The sequence below is a fragment of the Cyprinodon variegatus genome, unplaced genomic scaffold (genome assembly GCF_000732505.1).
Source record: "Cyprinodon variegatus isolate N-32 unplaced genomic scaffold, C_variegatus-1.0 Scaffold538, whole genome shotgun sequence".
Classification (NCBI taxonomy): domain Eukaryota; kingdom Metazoa; phylum Chordata; class Actinopteri; order Cyprinodontiformes; family Cyprinodontidae; genus Cyprinodon; species Cyprinodon variegatus.
This window is the reverse complement of record NW_015150991.1, coordinates 63,995-78,708: the sequence shown is the minus strand read 5'-3', so window position 1 is coordinate 78,708 and position 14,714 is coordinate 63,995. Positions and strand designations below refer to the sequence as shown.

General features: G+C 38.8%; 1 protein-coding gene across 1 annotated transcript in view; it reads right to left on the bottom strand.

Moving 5' to 3' along the window:
- The window catches only part of LOC107095332 (growth arrest-specific protein 7-like), a 96,024-nt gene that overhangs the window by 20,289 nt on the left and 61,021 nt on the right, over positions 1 to 14,714 (bottom strand). Inside the window, exons 6-8 of the mRNA XM_015391376.1 lie at positions 10,355 to 10,444; positions 7,846 to 7,961; positions 7,556 to 7,630 (exon numbers count right to left, since the gene is read on the bottom strand). Coding sequence (XP_015246862.1) covers positions 7,556 to 7,630; positions 7,846 to 7,961; positions 10,355 to 10,444 — 281 coding nt within the window. The remainder of the gene's footprint in view (positions 1 to 7,555; positions 7,631 to 7,845; positions 7,962 to 10,354; positions 10,445 to 14,714) is intronic.

Sequence of the window (14,714 nt, the reverse complement as noted above, 5' to 3'; positions counted from 1 at the left end):
TGAAATGATCGCAGCACTGGTACTGGTCTAACTGTCCACTCTGCACACCTGCTCAGTTCCACCCCGCCTGCAATTAACCTTCACTGGTTTCACCTGTTTCCACCAGCTTATAAGCCCAGTTCAGATCAGCTACCAGTGCCAGATCGTCTTGGCACTGGTACCAGTGAGAACCTTCCTGCCATTCTTTCAGTCTGCCTTTCTGTTACTGATCTAATTTCTGTTACTGAGCCTGTCCCTGTTCTGCCTCTGTCTGTCTGCCTGGAAACCTGATCGGATCTGCCTCTGGACTTTGGACCCTGTTTATCCTGGACTGAGCCTAACCCCCCTGCCTGTGAGTACTGGAACCTGTCTAACCTTTGTGGATCTCTGAAACCCACCAGTTAACAAACCTGGACCGGACCTTGAACATCCCTCTGGGATCTCCCTGTCTGTACTGCTGCTGGATCTCTGCCTCAATGTCGCTGAACCCGGACCCCTCTAGATCATTTCCCTGGAAACTCCCACTGGAACCATCCGCCTCCCTGTCGGCCGTCCCCTGACCCGCACCCCAGCTAAAGGCTGATTTATACTTCGAGACTAGGTCGTCTGCGTAGGTGTCGCAGTGAACAAAAAGAATTCCCCGCCCCCTCTGCAGACACTCTGCTGCACCTCTCCCAAATTGTAGGTGACCGCAGACAGTGCCGCAGACAGGAGGCCGGCTTGTTTTGTTTTTATGACTGGAATTGCGGAAAAGAATTCTTGAAGTAGCACCAGCTAGAAGAGCGAGGTGCGCAAGAACGCTGGGACCGTTTTTCCACCTGGATCCCCGCTATTTTTTGCCGTCATGTCCCTCCGTTGTCGGCAAACTTGCCCCCATTTCCTCTCAGCCTCGGCTGTATCTAGACCCACAGCCTATAACGCAGACCATGCTCAAAATTGAGCATAAATCAAAAATGTCTGCGTCAAGCTCACTGCGACACACTGCTGCAGGAGGATAACCAGCCCTTAACTCTGCCTGCGAGCGGACCTCAGCCCTGTACAGGCTTCTCCGTCTCAAACCGGCACTCGTGCCCTGGTTCTCCTCAGTCTGGTTAGTTACCGAGCTCCTCGGCAATCATTATACCTGCCTCTGCTGGTCACTAACCTGTGTCTCTGCCTCCAGGGGTTCCAGCCCGAGGGCAAGCAGCATGCCCTGCCCGTTAGCGCTTCCCCTTATCTTTTCAATAAAGCTTATAAAACGTCACTGCCCTGTCATGGTTGAATCTTGGGTCCGATTCCGGTGCATTACACTCTTATCCATTTTTTTGTTGCAATATATGATAAAAAGGATATCATGAAAGTATGGGGAACGTTCAATAAAAAGATGGTATCATTTATGCTTGTTGAGAGGAATTGAATGTTTGTTTGTTTTTTCAGGGTGATTGGCTCTAGTTAGTCCAAAGCTCAGATATCTGATTGATTTTCAATTATGGTACCTGATCGGCGGAGATGTTGTTATTAAAACAACAAGAAACTCTATTTTCAAAAGCATGTCAACAAACGGATTTGTTTACAGGTAGAGGGTATATTCTTTTACAAGACACATGGAAAATGAGCAAAAAGACAGCTTTGGTTAAAAGTGAAGTGCAACTCACAAAAACTTCACCTCTTTTGATTCTGAGCTGTCAAAGCTTAGTGCCACTTGAAATATTAATCAGAGTCTGTAAACTGGATCTGTCAAATGTCCTCAGTCTTACATTCCACTCTGTCAAGCAATCCTTTCGAAAAACATACTGGATTTTAGAGAAAACAATGATCTCTTGCCGTCGACTCCTTTTATTCAACAGATTTGATGCAGAGAAGAATTTGAGGCTTAAGAAAAAAAACATCACATGCCACATAGCCACATCTCAACCAAACAAATGGTAAATTCAGGAACTAACAGACGGCTGGTTCGGGTTGGATGGTAGGAACCGAGCAACAAAACACTGATTGTCCTGTCTAACAACAGAGCCATGCTGAGGCAAAGCATAATGAAAGTACTGTGCTGCACTTTTGTGGGTGTGGGCAGACCGAGCTGGCTGGCATAATCCAGATTCTGTTAAGGACTGTTCCAACCCACTCTTTGTCATGATGTCAATACCAAGAGGAGTTAGCTTACATGTATGTCGGAAGAACCCTACTGGGAAAATAAAGCCTTATTAAACCTTGCTAAATTACGCCCTCATTTCCAGCTACTACTAGGGTTCCCACCCGTCCTTCATTTGGCTGTTTTATCCTGCATATTAGACCAAATTGTTTTGTGTTTTCATAAATGTCCTGCACACATGTCCATTAAAAAAAACATCAATGTCTAAGTAAAGCGCAAAATGCTAAGAGTCAGCAAAATATGCTTTCATGGCTGCCTAGAGACAGGCACCAAACGCCCATGCTGCTCTCAGTCACCCGAGTTAGACCCGATGCTCTGCATCCGCAGAAGGGAAACTGCTTTACAAAAATGCAGACATGTGAAGGGAAGAGGTACAACCCTGCTGAAAAAATGTCAGTGGAGATGACTGCCAGAATATTTATTTAATTATGTTGACAGATTTATTTCTGTGGTGCACATTGGGTTGTTTGATATCCGGAATCAATAGAGAAAGAGGGAAATAAGCAGAATAGTCCATCGTCAGACTTTAACACCCCAATCACCTAATTGTTAGTTAAATCTTAAATTCGTAGAAGAAAGGCCGTTCCAACCATTGCAGTTCTGAATTCTCCCGAGTGGTGCAAAACTTTACACTACTGAATAAAATGAATTTGATTGGTTGTTTATCAAGGGGCAGGATTGTTGTGGCGGAAGGTACGCAAGCAATTTCGGTTGTGGGCAGTTTCTCAGAAGCATCTTGCTAACGAGTTAGTAACTAAGTGCTAGTAGGTTCCCAATGAGAAATTCCATTGGGACCAAGTGGCACTAAATTGGTGACTTAGAAACAACACTGTATAGGAACGCTATGGACAGCAGAAACATGCAAGAGGAGGAGAGTTTAGTGTCGGAGGTCGTGGATGAGTCTCCTCCGACATACATTTTTTATTTAGAGGAGGAAAGCGGGGACGAAGATGTTGTAGAAGAGGACTCCAGGGTGGCAGAAGCTTGGTTTGGTGTAGAAGGCTTACAGCCTAACATGTTTGAGCCCTTGCCTCCCAACGCTGCCAGTTCTGTTAGCTCTACGCCTGCCGAAGACACAGACGTCCATCCCCGTGAACACTGGGACGGAACTCAATGTGATAAAGAATAAATTATTATTATTTCTTATTTCAAACGTTGCGTATATTAGCTGCAACATATGAATCAAGATGCTATTACCTAAAAAATTTGATTGACAGATGCCCGCTTATCTATGATTGGCAGAATTTAGGTGTTCAGGCTGACGTAAAACTAACTGGCCTGCCTAAGATAATGAAAAAAAAACCTGGATTTTAAGACAGGATTTTTTTAAAAAATAGAAATGTACTTAATTTTGGGACAATACCGTCTGATAAAGAGTACATTTATATACATGTTTAAGCCAGAATGGTTTTACATTTAAATATGATTTCCCTACGACTTTAAAGGTATACAGGACTATCTTTTGTTTCCGGGTGGATCATCTCGATAAGTGTTCCTCCTAATTGTGTATCATTCTGGTGATAGGTTTACGTAAGGCTCGTCCCACCTGCTCGTCCCGTTAGCTATCTTTTTCTGTGCAAGCGCACTTTCAGGCCTATATCTTTGGTGAGGTACGGTTTCAGCCAATCAATGAAGCTCACCTTTCTCACTGCAGTTTTCTGAAACTGGCCGAGGGTCATAAGAGGAAAAAGTGTCTACGAAGTGTATGAGAAGAAAAGAAAGGCCTCAGAAGAGGCAGATATATCTCAGAATACTTTGCATGGAGAGATCTCCTCGCAAAGCATTATGGGATTTGATGTCACTGCAGCCCACTGTCGCCATAGGCTGCCACTACCCGACAGCAGCGACTAATAACCAAGATGGAAGTCATCATCTGTCCGAACGATAAGTTGACTGAGTTCACTATAAAGTTCACTATATAGTCCCTGCTCTAAATAGGAATTGATGGATTTTGCGGCTAGGGCGGACATTCGGGCACAGTAAGCTTGTATGAGCTATGAGAACAGCAACTTTCTAAAGAGGAGAAATTAGCTTGTGCATGCTCTTGCACCCGCTTCTCTTTTTTTTTTTTAAGTGGAGAGGGCAGGTTTTAAAAAGAATTCGAGAAAATCCTCCAAAATACCTTTAATCTCTCCAACTGCCCAAGAGCCCTTACTGTATAACTTCAACTTTACAAATAGTTAAAATAGGAAAGGATTTATTTTTGTGCAGTTTACTAAAAACGCCACAGTGTTAATGGAGCTGGGAACGTGGCTATAAAAGTGGAGCTGCAGTACCGTACCTGTGGTTTTAAGAAATAAACATGTCGAAAGAGTTTTATTCCGACTTCAGGAAAGTGTCAATCACTCACATATTACACCACAGCGGGCTGTTCTTACATCATCAATGCATTGGGCCAAATGGAAGAGCTATCTCAAGATTTACCACTGAAATAGTGACCAGTGGCAATCTAATTTCTAAAACGTTGATACAATATCAGACAGAAAAGATGTGTCTAGAGTTAAAAGCTCATAAATGGCTGTCAAACAAGTTGTACTTCAGTGACCGTTGCAGAACGTTGCTACGCAGGTTCGTCGCTTCCTTCTGGAATTTCTTAATAAGAGGAGCTAAATAACCGTGTCATGGTCCACAGCATCTCATCTTCTATGAGTTGTTTTCCTGTTACTTTTCCATGTTCTGTGCACCTTTAGAAGACCAGACAAAGAGTCGCTGTCAGCATGAACCCCCCCTACCCTGCTGTGAGACAGCAGAGAAGAGGAGCAGCTGAAGACTTTCTTCCACTCTGCAGGATCCTTACAGACTCCCATCGCCACAGCAACATATCTTCTTCCACCTCCCAACACATTCCTTGGCCCTTTTCTCGTCTGCTCTGCTGTAATATCTGTTACTGGTTGCAGAACAAATCAAAGCAGCTGATAGTTTACAGGAATGGCGTAGTGCTCAGTAGCGTCACCAAGAGGGCGTCTGGAACCAGACTCACAACAGGACGCCTTGACAGACCTGCTACCTAAACTGCTTTTTAGCTGTGAAGCAAACCTAATTACCTGAGCAATTAATACTGTGAAATACAGTTGGCGTTGCAGTTATTTAGGTTGCTCTTTCAGCTAAAGGCATGTTTTACATCCTCTGAACTCCAGCTAACAATTAGTCAATTATTAAACTAGTTGACTGTTATTTCAATAATCAATTAATCAGGATTAATCCGATTATCTGTTTCAGCCCTAGAATAAACTAATAAAGCAACAATTAGAGAACTTGAACAATAGAAAGTGATGAACAAAGAAACAGAATATAAACCAAAGACTGATCACCCAAGGATCATAACAGGCTTTTCACTAAAACTTTAAATGGTAAAATATATAATTATAACTTATATCCTAATACACCTTGGTATTGCTAACCGGGCCATGCTTATATCAGGCACTGAAAATTACATAGTTAATATTGAGCTATTAAACTCGCACTTGTGGTTAAAAGAAATCAGACATTTTTAGCGATGCTCAATATTTCCTTTTAGGCTTATATTCGATATGCCGATATTCCAATTGCTGAATTTTCGATTCCGATATAAGCCGATACCGATATAAACTAATTTCACATCATGCCAGTCAAAAAAATTTCAGCATAACCTACATTTACTGTGATGCGCCACCACCCACTGTATATTCCACAAATAATTACCATTGTAGAGGATAAAAACAGCATTTCAACTTCAGAAAAATGCAAAATTTGATATTTATTTTCAACACTGTCTCAAACAATATTTTGGAATATGCTCTTCCTGAGATTAACCTGACAATGAACACTCAAGCAAGAGATAAATCTCTTTTCTTCACAAATGGGAAAAAAGTGTACCTCACCAGTACAGTTGTATTACACAGAATTGAATGTAAACACAAATGAAGTCCAGTGCAGTATCGTTGTTGAAGGGCGAAGTCTTGGTTCCCCCACGCATGACGAGGACCTCACATTCGTTGCAAATCGCAAAGTTCAAGTCATCGTTTAAAACTTTAAAAAAGTTCCACACCGCAGACATTTTTCATTAAAAACAGTTTAGCTTCGCTGCTGCTACACAGTTTGCCGTCTGGCGCGGTTTAATGACATCATCAGGGAGCGTCGTGTGTTGACAAGAGCGCTCGCTTCAACATATTTCGCAAAATCTAGGCATTATATTATCGACTTTTAATTACCGGGGGAAAACCCGATAAGGATATGGACAGATATTACATAATTATGCAAATATCGGCCGATAATATCAGCCAGTCGATATTATCGGACATCTCTAGACATTTTTATTCTAATGGCAATGATAGAATTTAAAACAAGCCAATAACACGAGTCTTCTAATGTCTTGCTTATTTCTACATAGGTGCTCTATCTTTTTAAGGCATCTCTTTAGAAAATCACCAAAGCTAATTGAATATATATATATATATATATATATATATATATATATATATATATTTAAACAAATTGAACAGGAGATGTTGGATGATTGTGAATATCTAGACCTGAACTTATCATCTGTTTCTTTATGCAGACACAGAGCATGTGAACGGAGCAGAGCGCTGCGCAATTCCCGCTCCCCGCTCAGGCGGATGTTCGCTCATTCGCTCCGGCGAAATCGCTACACGTTCGCTAAAATTTTCAGAACAGATTTTCTGACATTTTTCCTTCATGTAATTATGCCAGGGACCTGGGTCACACCGCGTTTGATTTAATGATGTGACCGATAGATGTGTATTGTCTTATTTAACTGGCTGTTAAATTATTCCAAGCTGTAAATGTAACACCTACATATATGATGCCCCGTGTTTCCTATTTAAATATCAATTTATCATTAAAGAAATTAATAATTAAGTGATCTTTTTTACATATAAAAAAGGTCACTTTGCATCCCATTGCAAATGAGATAATATGTATTCGATACAAAACAGGCTCTTACCACAAAAATTACTTTATGGATACCCACTCTGTATTGTTAAGTATAGTTAGTGTATGTTTTTAATGATATTAATTCCAATTTTTTAATAATACTTAAATCAAACAAATGTTATTTTACAAATTTTATAATCCAACATTTTTAATTGACGTTAATCCTCGCTCCGGCCTTCAAATTGAAAGCCGCTCTGCGCTCCACCATATATCTTCAGCTCTGCTCCATGCTCTGTGCAGGGATAATATTGTTTTTGTAATTTGAAAACAGTTCAGTACAACAATCCTATGTCTGTTTAAATGAAGTGACGAATATAGAATATACAAGTTCAGGGTTTTTCCATGCTCAAAGAGACAACAATGCTAAGCAGACAGTCACACTGCTTCAACAGCACTGACATGCATTTCTTAAAAAGAATATTCATTTCTGCAGCCATGTGTGTGACAGGCTCCTCTGAGCCAGATAGGTGGGTGGTGGTGTTAGGGGGTGGTCTTTTGTTTACTGTCACTCACCCTTCTTCCTGGTTTGCGAGAGGGATCTGCGAGAGCCTCGAGAGATTCTTGGCATACTCTTCCTCTATCTTTATTCTGCGAGGGATGTAGAGAAGTTGATTACAACACAGCTTTTATGCAACTTGGTTTCCATCTGCGTTTCCTCTGTTGTGCAATAAAGCGACGTGCATAAATGAGCAGAAACAAACAAAACAGGAGGAAATGGTTTGCTATAATGACAGCTGCGGGGTTTTCATGGTAACGTGATAAAAATAGTGCGGGAGAAGGAGGGAAGATTAAAAAGCAGATACCTTTCTCGTATGAACTCGGCCATCTCTTTCTGCATCTGTTTACCCTTCAGCTGTTTCTGCAACAGAACCTCAAATCCAGTGATGCAACCGTTGCCCTGGGGATCCTTCCTGTCAGCCTGAAAGACAAACACAGAAAGAAATGCATTGAGGACAGAAACCAACAGGGTCAGAACTACATTGAAATGCAGTCTTTGGCAAAGGTCTTCCTATGACTTTTCCATATAATATCATGAAAGAAAGATCTTATTTTAAAGAGAAGTTAAGTCATAAACAAAAGGGAGAGCATAAGTAGTAGTTGTAAGGAATTTTGTACATGTTTTCATATTTTTTTTGCAAATAGGAACTTCTTTAGCCCAATAATAGTGTATATCTCATGTTATTCAATACCCTTAAAGCAGATATTTTACTGCAATTACAGCAGCAGCTCTTTTGGGGTCAAAATGTTAAGGGTTAAAAAACTGTCAGACTTGACATTTATCCATTCTGCTCCATATGATCTGGAATATAATGCATAAAATGGGTAAATATCTGAAAGGAAAAAAAAAACGAGCAAAAAGGTCCAAAAAAAAAAACGCAAGAGAAACCAGGTTAGAGAGGGCGAAAGGGAAGCTGTGAAGAAAGATCCATGGAGACGAGATGATGCTGAGACATGTTTGATTTCATCATAAAAACACAGTTAAAGGTAGCTTTTGGAAGAACGAAGCACTTTTCTACACTCAGTGATTATATATGCCGGATAAAGAAGGATGACAGATGGAAATCATTACATCTACAGCTTGCTCAGAATCAGACATTTGAAATGTCACATGTGGACATTTAAAACACTTTTCTCTGGCATTATTCTAGAGATTCGTTTTGAAAGTGTTTTTAAAAATTAGGATAATACATTTCGCAGTTTCTCAGTCCAATCTGATTAAATTCTCTGAAACCATGTTTTTTAAATTTTAAATGTTTTTCTTTTTCTTTTTTAATCACATTTTTTTGTTTTTGCTGCATGTTTTCCAAAATATGCAATACGAACCCCCCTCTAGACAGGACAATGGCGTGTTACAGCATAGAGTGCACCTGGTAGAGATTACACTGCAGGGGTGGGAGATATCCAAACAGAGCAGCAGAGGCTTGCTGGCTCGCTGTGTTCCAGCCAATTATTTGGTCCTGTGTCGTCCCACTTTCCTGTGTTCTGTTTGACAGTAAAGCCCAGCGCCTAGTCTCTGTCTGCAGAGTGTGGAAAACATGGACTTGTGTTGAAAGATGAAAAGGATCCGGTGGTATTTCTGTTCTCGCTGACTTGTGAGGAAGTTTCCTTGGTGATTTAGCCAGAGGAAGGACTGTGTCAGCAGAGATAGTCTTTAATTTTACCTTCATCCAAACTTATTTCCCTCACAGACTTCCAGTTTAACTATTAAATTATCTTCCCTTCAAAATAAAAGAGAAAACAAATAAATTAAATGCTGGACTTTTATGCATTCTTATTGTTTGCAACTCAGTACAGAATAAGATGATTAGACGATTATAAGATGATTTAAAATGGTAAATTTTAACGACATGTTTCGTCTGAATGGAAAAAATGTTCTGCTGAGTGATATGTAAAGGGAGAAACATATTAAGGTGATGGCAAAGAGGTTTTCCAGATGTTTGTTTTTTTATATAAACATCTTGTTAGAATAAAAATCAATTCACAGCGAAATCTGCCAGGATGATTTTGGGGTCATATTCCACTGTAATTTGCATTCTTGTGTTTTATTCTGTTTTTATTTTTAACTGTTTCTTCTGTGTTTTATTTATTTTTTTAACTGATTTTATGTAAAGCACTTTGAATTGCCCTGTTGCTGAAATGTGCTATACAAATAAAGCTGCCTTGCCTTGACTCCCTAACAGCCTCATTGAACTACAGATCTCTTGGGCACATCATAAAAATATTGTTTCCTTGAACAGTCTCCTAACTTCCTCTGACTGCATTTTTAACCCTTTGCCTGATACAGGACACAGACAACTTGTAGTCTTCTTCCCACGCTGACTACTTCCACACCGAAGAGAGTTATCAGCTCAGTGTGGTCGCACCTCATAAAGTCTTTTTTTTCAGGACCAACTTCAACTAAATTCCCATTTATTTTCAGCAATCGTCTGTGGATGTTCAAGAATGTTGAAGCAACTGTGATAAAATGCTAAGAAGGATTACAAAAAGATTTTTTGGTATTCGGACTTAGGATCTTGATACACCCTAAGTATTCACCCTACTGAGAACCTCTGGTCAATTTATTTAAGAGCTTGAAGCATGAAGAAGAAGATAAACCGTGATCATCTTTAAGCACTTAGAAGATTGGAATTGGTCGCACTAAGTCAAGATTTGGTCCAAAAGTTTATAGCATGTTAGTGAGAGCTCTAAATATTCTGAATCAGGATCCCAACTCCAAATTTCAGAATATTTGCAAAAAAAACTTTTTTAGATTAAAAAAGAAATAAAAAATGAAGTACCAGGATGGTTCATTGAGTCATGAGGTAAACTTACCCAGAAGTAATCACAGTAACTCCATTCGTCTGGTTTCAGCAGTTGCTGCTCGGCCATAAAGACGGGGGACGGGAACGTCACACAGTTGATCTGTGGGATGGAAACGAGGTGGAGTCAGCCAGATCCTTTCACAATGTGTTGTTAAAAGGGTTAAATCACTGACCTGGATGGACAGCTCTTATATAATACAGATGTATTACACACAGTATAATAAACTGGAAACATTTATTCATTTTAGTTTGAATTATTGTCTTAAAACTAATAAAAAAAACAAACAAATTAACTTTTAAAAAAAGTAACAACATCAAATCAGACCAAAGTAGCTAATAAAGTAAAGTCGGCCTCCTCTATTCATAAGGTTCAGTTCTCAGCCAGGATTTGTTTAAATAAATGCCTCGATTCAGTGTTTTATGTAGACGCTCAGCTTATGTCTCTGCCGAGTTGTTCAGCTCAGGTTTTCAGCATTTATAGCTCTGGTTTCTGTCGTCTCTCTTTACAAAATCAGCCCATAGATTCTCTGTGAGATTTAAGTTAGGGCCATTTTTCTGACCCATCTAAATGCCCGTACCCTCATGACGACAGGTAAAGGTATTTTTGGCAGGTTGAGCTGTTCAGAGGGCTGCCGCAGCCGAACACTGCTTCTTATTACACAGTATTCTATAGCTGTTGACTTGTGAAAGTTGGAATATTAACTTTTATTACATTGTTCCTATATTAAGTTAACTGACAAACCTACTTGAATTTCTGGTTAATATGCTTGGATACAGAACTCTGAACAGCCATTGTCTTAACAGCTGTCTTATATACCAATCAGCATCCTGGAGTCCCAAATATTGCAGACTTTACAGCAGCACATTTTGTTAATTAATAGTAGCCTACTTCATGTGGTCAAATAGGATCTGTTTAGGTGATCTATTAATTGTAAGGGTGATGATAGAGAAAACAGATTAAGATTTTTGTTAATTCCTTTTAACAAGTTTAAAGCTATCTTAACAAAGGGCTTGGGAGGTTGTTTTTTTTCCATAACCATTTAAATCAAACCTACATAGTTCTTTCTGTATTAACTCAGGTTATCTCTGTTAAAAAAACTTAAAGAGAACAAATACTTTCGCACATCACTGTACAGAGAGTTAGGATTTGTTGATATAATTCAATTTAAACTTCAATTTGTTTTTTATATATGAAAACTCAAACATGTTGATAGTATTGCTTATTGTTTCTGCCACATGTGACACAAACGTAGATGTTACTTTTGATTATTGATTCATCTGAACATGTCATGTGATATATGTATGGAGCATAAAAATGTGATTAAATATTAAATGGATTGAATGTCTTTTTTCGAAGCGATAACTACAAATATGATTTATCTGCTTTTCGATAGGACTTATCCATTTGTCAACAGGCAGCGGGGTTCACTCTCCGTAAGCAAAATCAAGCTTTTTTCCCAAGTGATGTAATCCAATCTTCCAAAACGCCATCAATTGGATTAACACCTCAATCCTTGCTACCCTCACCATCTTTAACAACACTATAATGTGGATAACAACCGCTTTTTTCTCAAGACCTGGTGGTCCTCACATGTATACTGTACCTGCAACACCTCCCCTTATTTCATGAGAAAAGTCATTTTTCATTGTTCATTAAGAGGTTCCAGAAGGTTTTTTTACTAAATGAACACAGAAAATTCAGAATGCCATGACTGGTACCATGCATAATGTAGAGAAATTTAACCTTTTATTTGACTTCTACAAAAAACAGAATCCAGTTATTTTTTGTGTGCAAAACCTATTTTCACATTCAAATTAACATTTAGGTACAACATATGAAGGAGCAGTTTTTTTTCTTCCATATTTTCATTTATATTTTTCTGTTTAGGGTGTTTCTACTGTTGGATGACTCAGGATCTGCAGTTCAGGCTTGATAGTCTTAAGACTTTTCTGTGCCCAGAGGATAGAAGGTTCACCAAGGAAATTCCCTCTCTGTGTCTCCCTGTAGATACGGTAGCCCCTCATGGAAAGGTCAGTTTTCTTTTCAAGGACAGAGAGCTGATGTGATGAGCGAAAACAGGCAGAAAGCCACAGCTTGTCCTTTTCACTGCAAAAGAATTGTTGCGAGGCATCTGCAGGCTTTCTTCCCCTCAGCCCATTATGATTTATAATGTGACTAATGGTGTAATCAGTCACATTATAAATCCTAATCTGTCATCAGCGTTATTCATCTGATCCACCTGTGGATACAATTTCCCATGATTATCTTTACTTTATCAGTTGCGAACGCTATACAGGTGTACAGGCATGGGACTTCGAATATGGATACAGCTTCATACAGAAGCTTACATTAACTATAGTGCAAAATAAAAAAAGCCTCATCTTCTGTCTTCATCATGTGGAAAAAAATTGGAAGATTTTTCTCTTTAATAACAAATCTAGAAGTTCGGGCCGATAGCGAAGACAGGTCATATCTGGAATATTCAATCAGTAAAAATAAGTAACCTGACCTTGATTATAAAAGACATTTTTTTTTTTTTTTTTTTTTTTTTTTTTTTTTTTTACAAAACTAGCACAAAAAAATGCAAAAATGTATATCTAAGTAAGACAGAATTTTCTTAATATAAGTGCATTTTTTCTTGAATTGAGCAGGTTAGCGAGACAATTTCCAAATAGAATAAGACAAATTTATATTTAAAATAAGAAAAAAAAACTGCAGTCTCTTATTTTAAGTGCATATTATGTTCTTATTTTCAGGGTAAAAAATGCTCATTCCATTGGCAGATCATCTTATTTTCCTACTCAAATTAAGCTTAAATATACTTATTTTAAGAATTTCATTCTCATTTTCATAACGTTTTTGCAGTGTAGTCAGACACACAGGAAACACTGTCACATGCACTGCAAAAACGATCTGAAAATAAGTAAAAATTTCTTAAATCAAGTGTATTTACCCTTAGATTGAGCAGGTAAATAAGATAGTTTGCAAATGGAATGAGTATTTTTACACTTCAAATAAGATAATTAGATAATATGCACTTGAAATAAGACTAAGCAATAGTTTTTTTCTTATTTCAAATAAAAATTGTCTTGTTCCATTGGCAAAGTGTCTCACTTACCTCCTCAATTCAAGAAAAAATGCACTTATTTTAAGAAAAAACGACTTATTTAGATTTACATTTTTTCAGTGTGGTGATAGTAATTCACAAAAAACAGTTTTAAACCAACATTTTGAAGCAGCACTAAAACAAAATAAGTCCTGTCTCCGTTGTCTCTGTTTCCGCTATCTGGGTTACATTTCAAACGATAAAAAACTGGAAACAACAGCTACAGACATGAAGCATTTTTATATCGACCACATGGACATTATTTGCTTCATTTTTTTATTCAAAAAACTATAATAAACAGCCCAAAGTCTGAAATTATACATCTGTAGCGCTATAGGTCACAGTTCACCTTATTGTGTATATGCTTGTCAGTTTTTTTATTTTTACCCGACATCGTAAAGGAAGCGTGGGTTGCATAAATTAGCACTGTTTGATCAAACTGCTAAATAAGCCTCCACAGTAAAAATTGAGATTACTTGTAATTTCCCATGAAATCATTTATATTCTGACAGTATGGCTGTTTAAAAAGCTCATTCTTATGTCTTAGGTCTGCATGGGCTACATGCTAAGAAAAATTCAGTCCATATGTGGGAACAGTCATCTGGCGATTTCACAGAGTCACCACCAGTTTCTCACCAGATGCTTTGCTGAACCAGCTGCTGTGTACAGCTGTGCAGCTACAGCTAATGCAGCTTTTTGCACCAAGCAATCTGCACTTGCAAGCAGCACAAATAGAATCAAATCATTTTGACAAGTGATCTAATTTGTTGTGTGGGTCATGTAAGGCAAAATAAAATAAAAGATGAGAGAAACTTCTTTCCTTTGCACCTACGTAACACGAAAACAAACCTCCTAAAGGTAGGTTTACAGTAGCATCATTTCAGCACTTGACATGCCCGGACAGAAGGACATTTTAAAAGGACTAAGACAGTGTCGACCGTTAAGCGGTATGCACAAAGGGACCGTGTTGCCAAGGTTCATGCAATGACTGTGAGATTCACACAGCTGTGCCATTTCAACACGCCACATGATCATGTTTATAGGTCTTGCGAAAAGTCAGAAGTGTGGGTGCTTAAGTGTGAAAAAAGAGGAAGAAACTTTTTGTGTCTTCTGTGACAGCAAAGAGAAAGAGCTGAACCGAGACATTACAAGACAACAGTGGTCGTGAACGTTCAGACTAAAACTCTTTTTTTAAGACTATGGGGTCAAACCACCTAATCGTTGAATTCAGGTGTTCCAGTCATTTCCATGGCCACAGGTGTA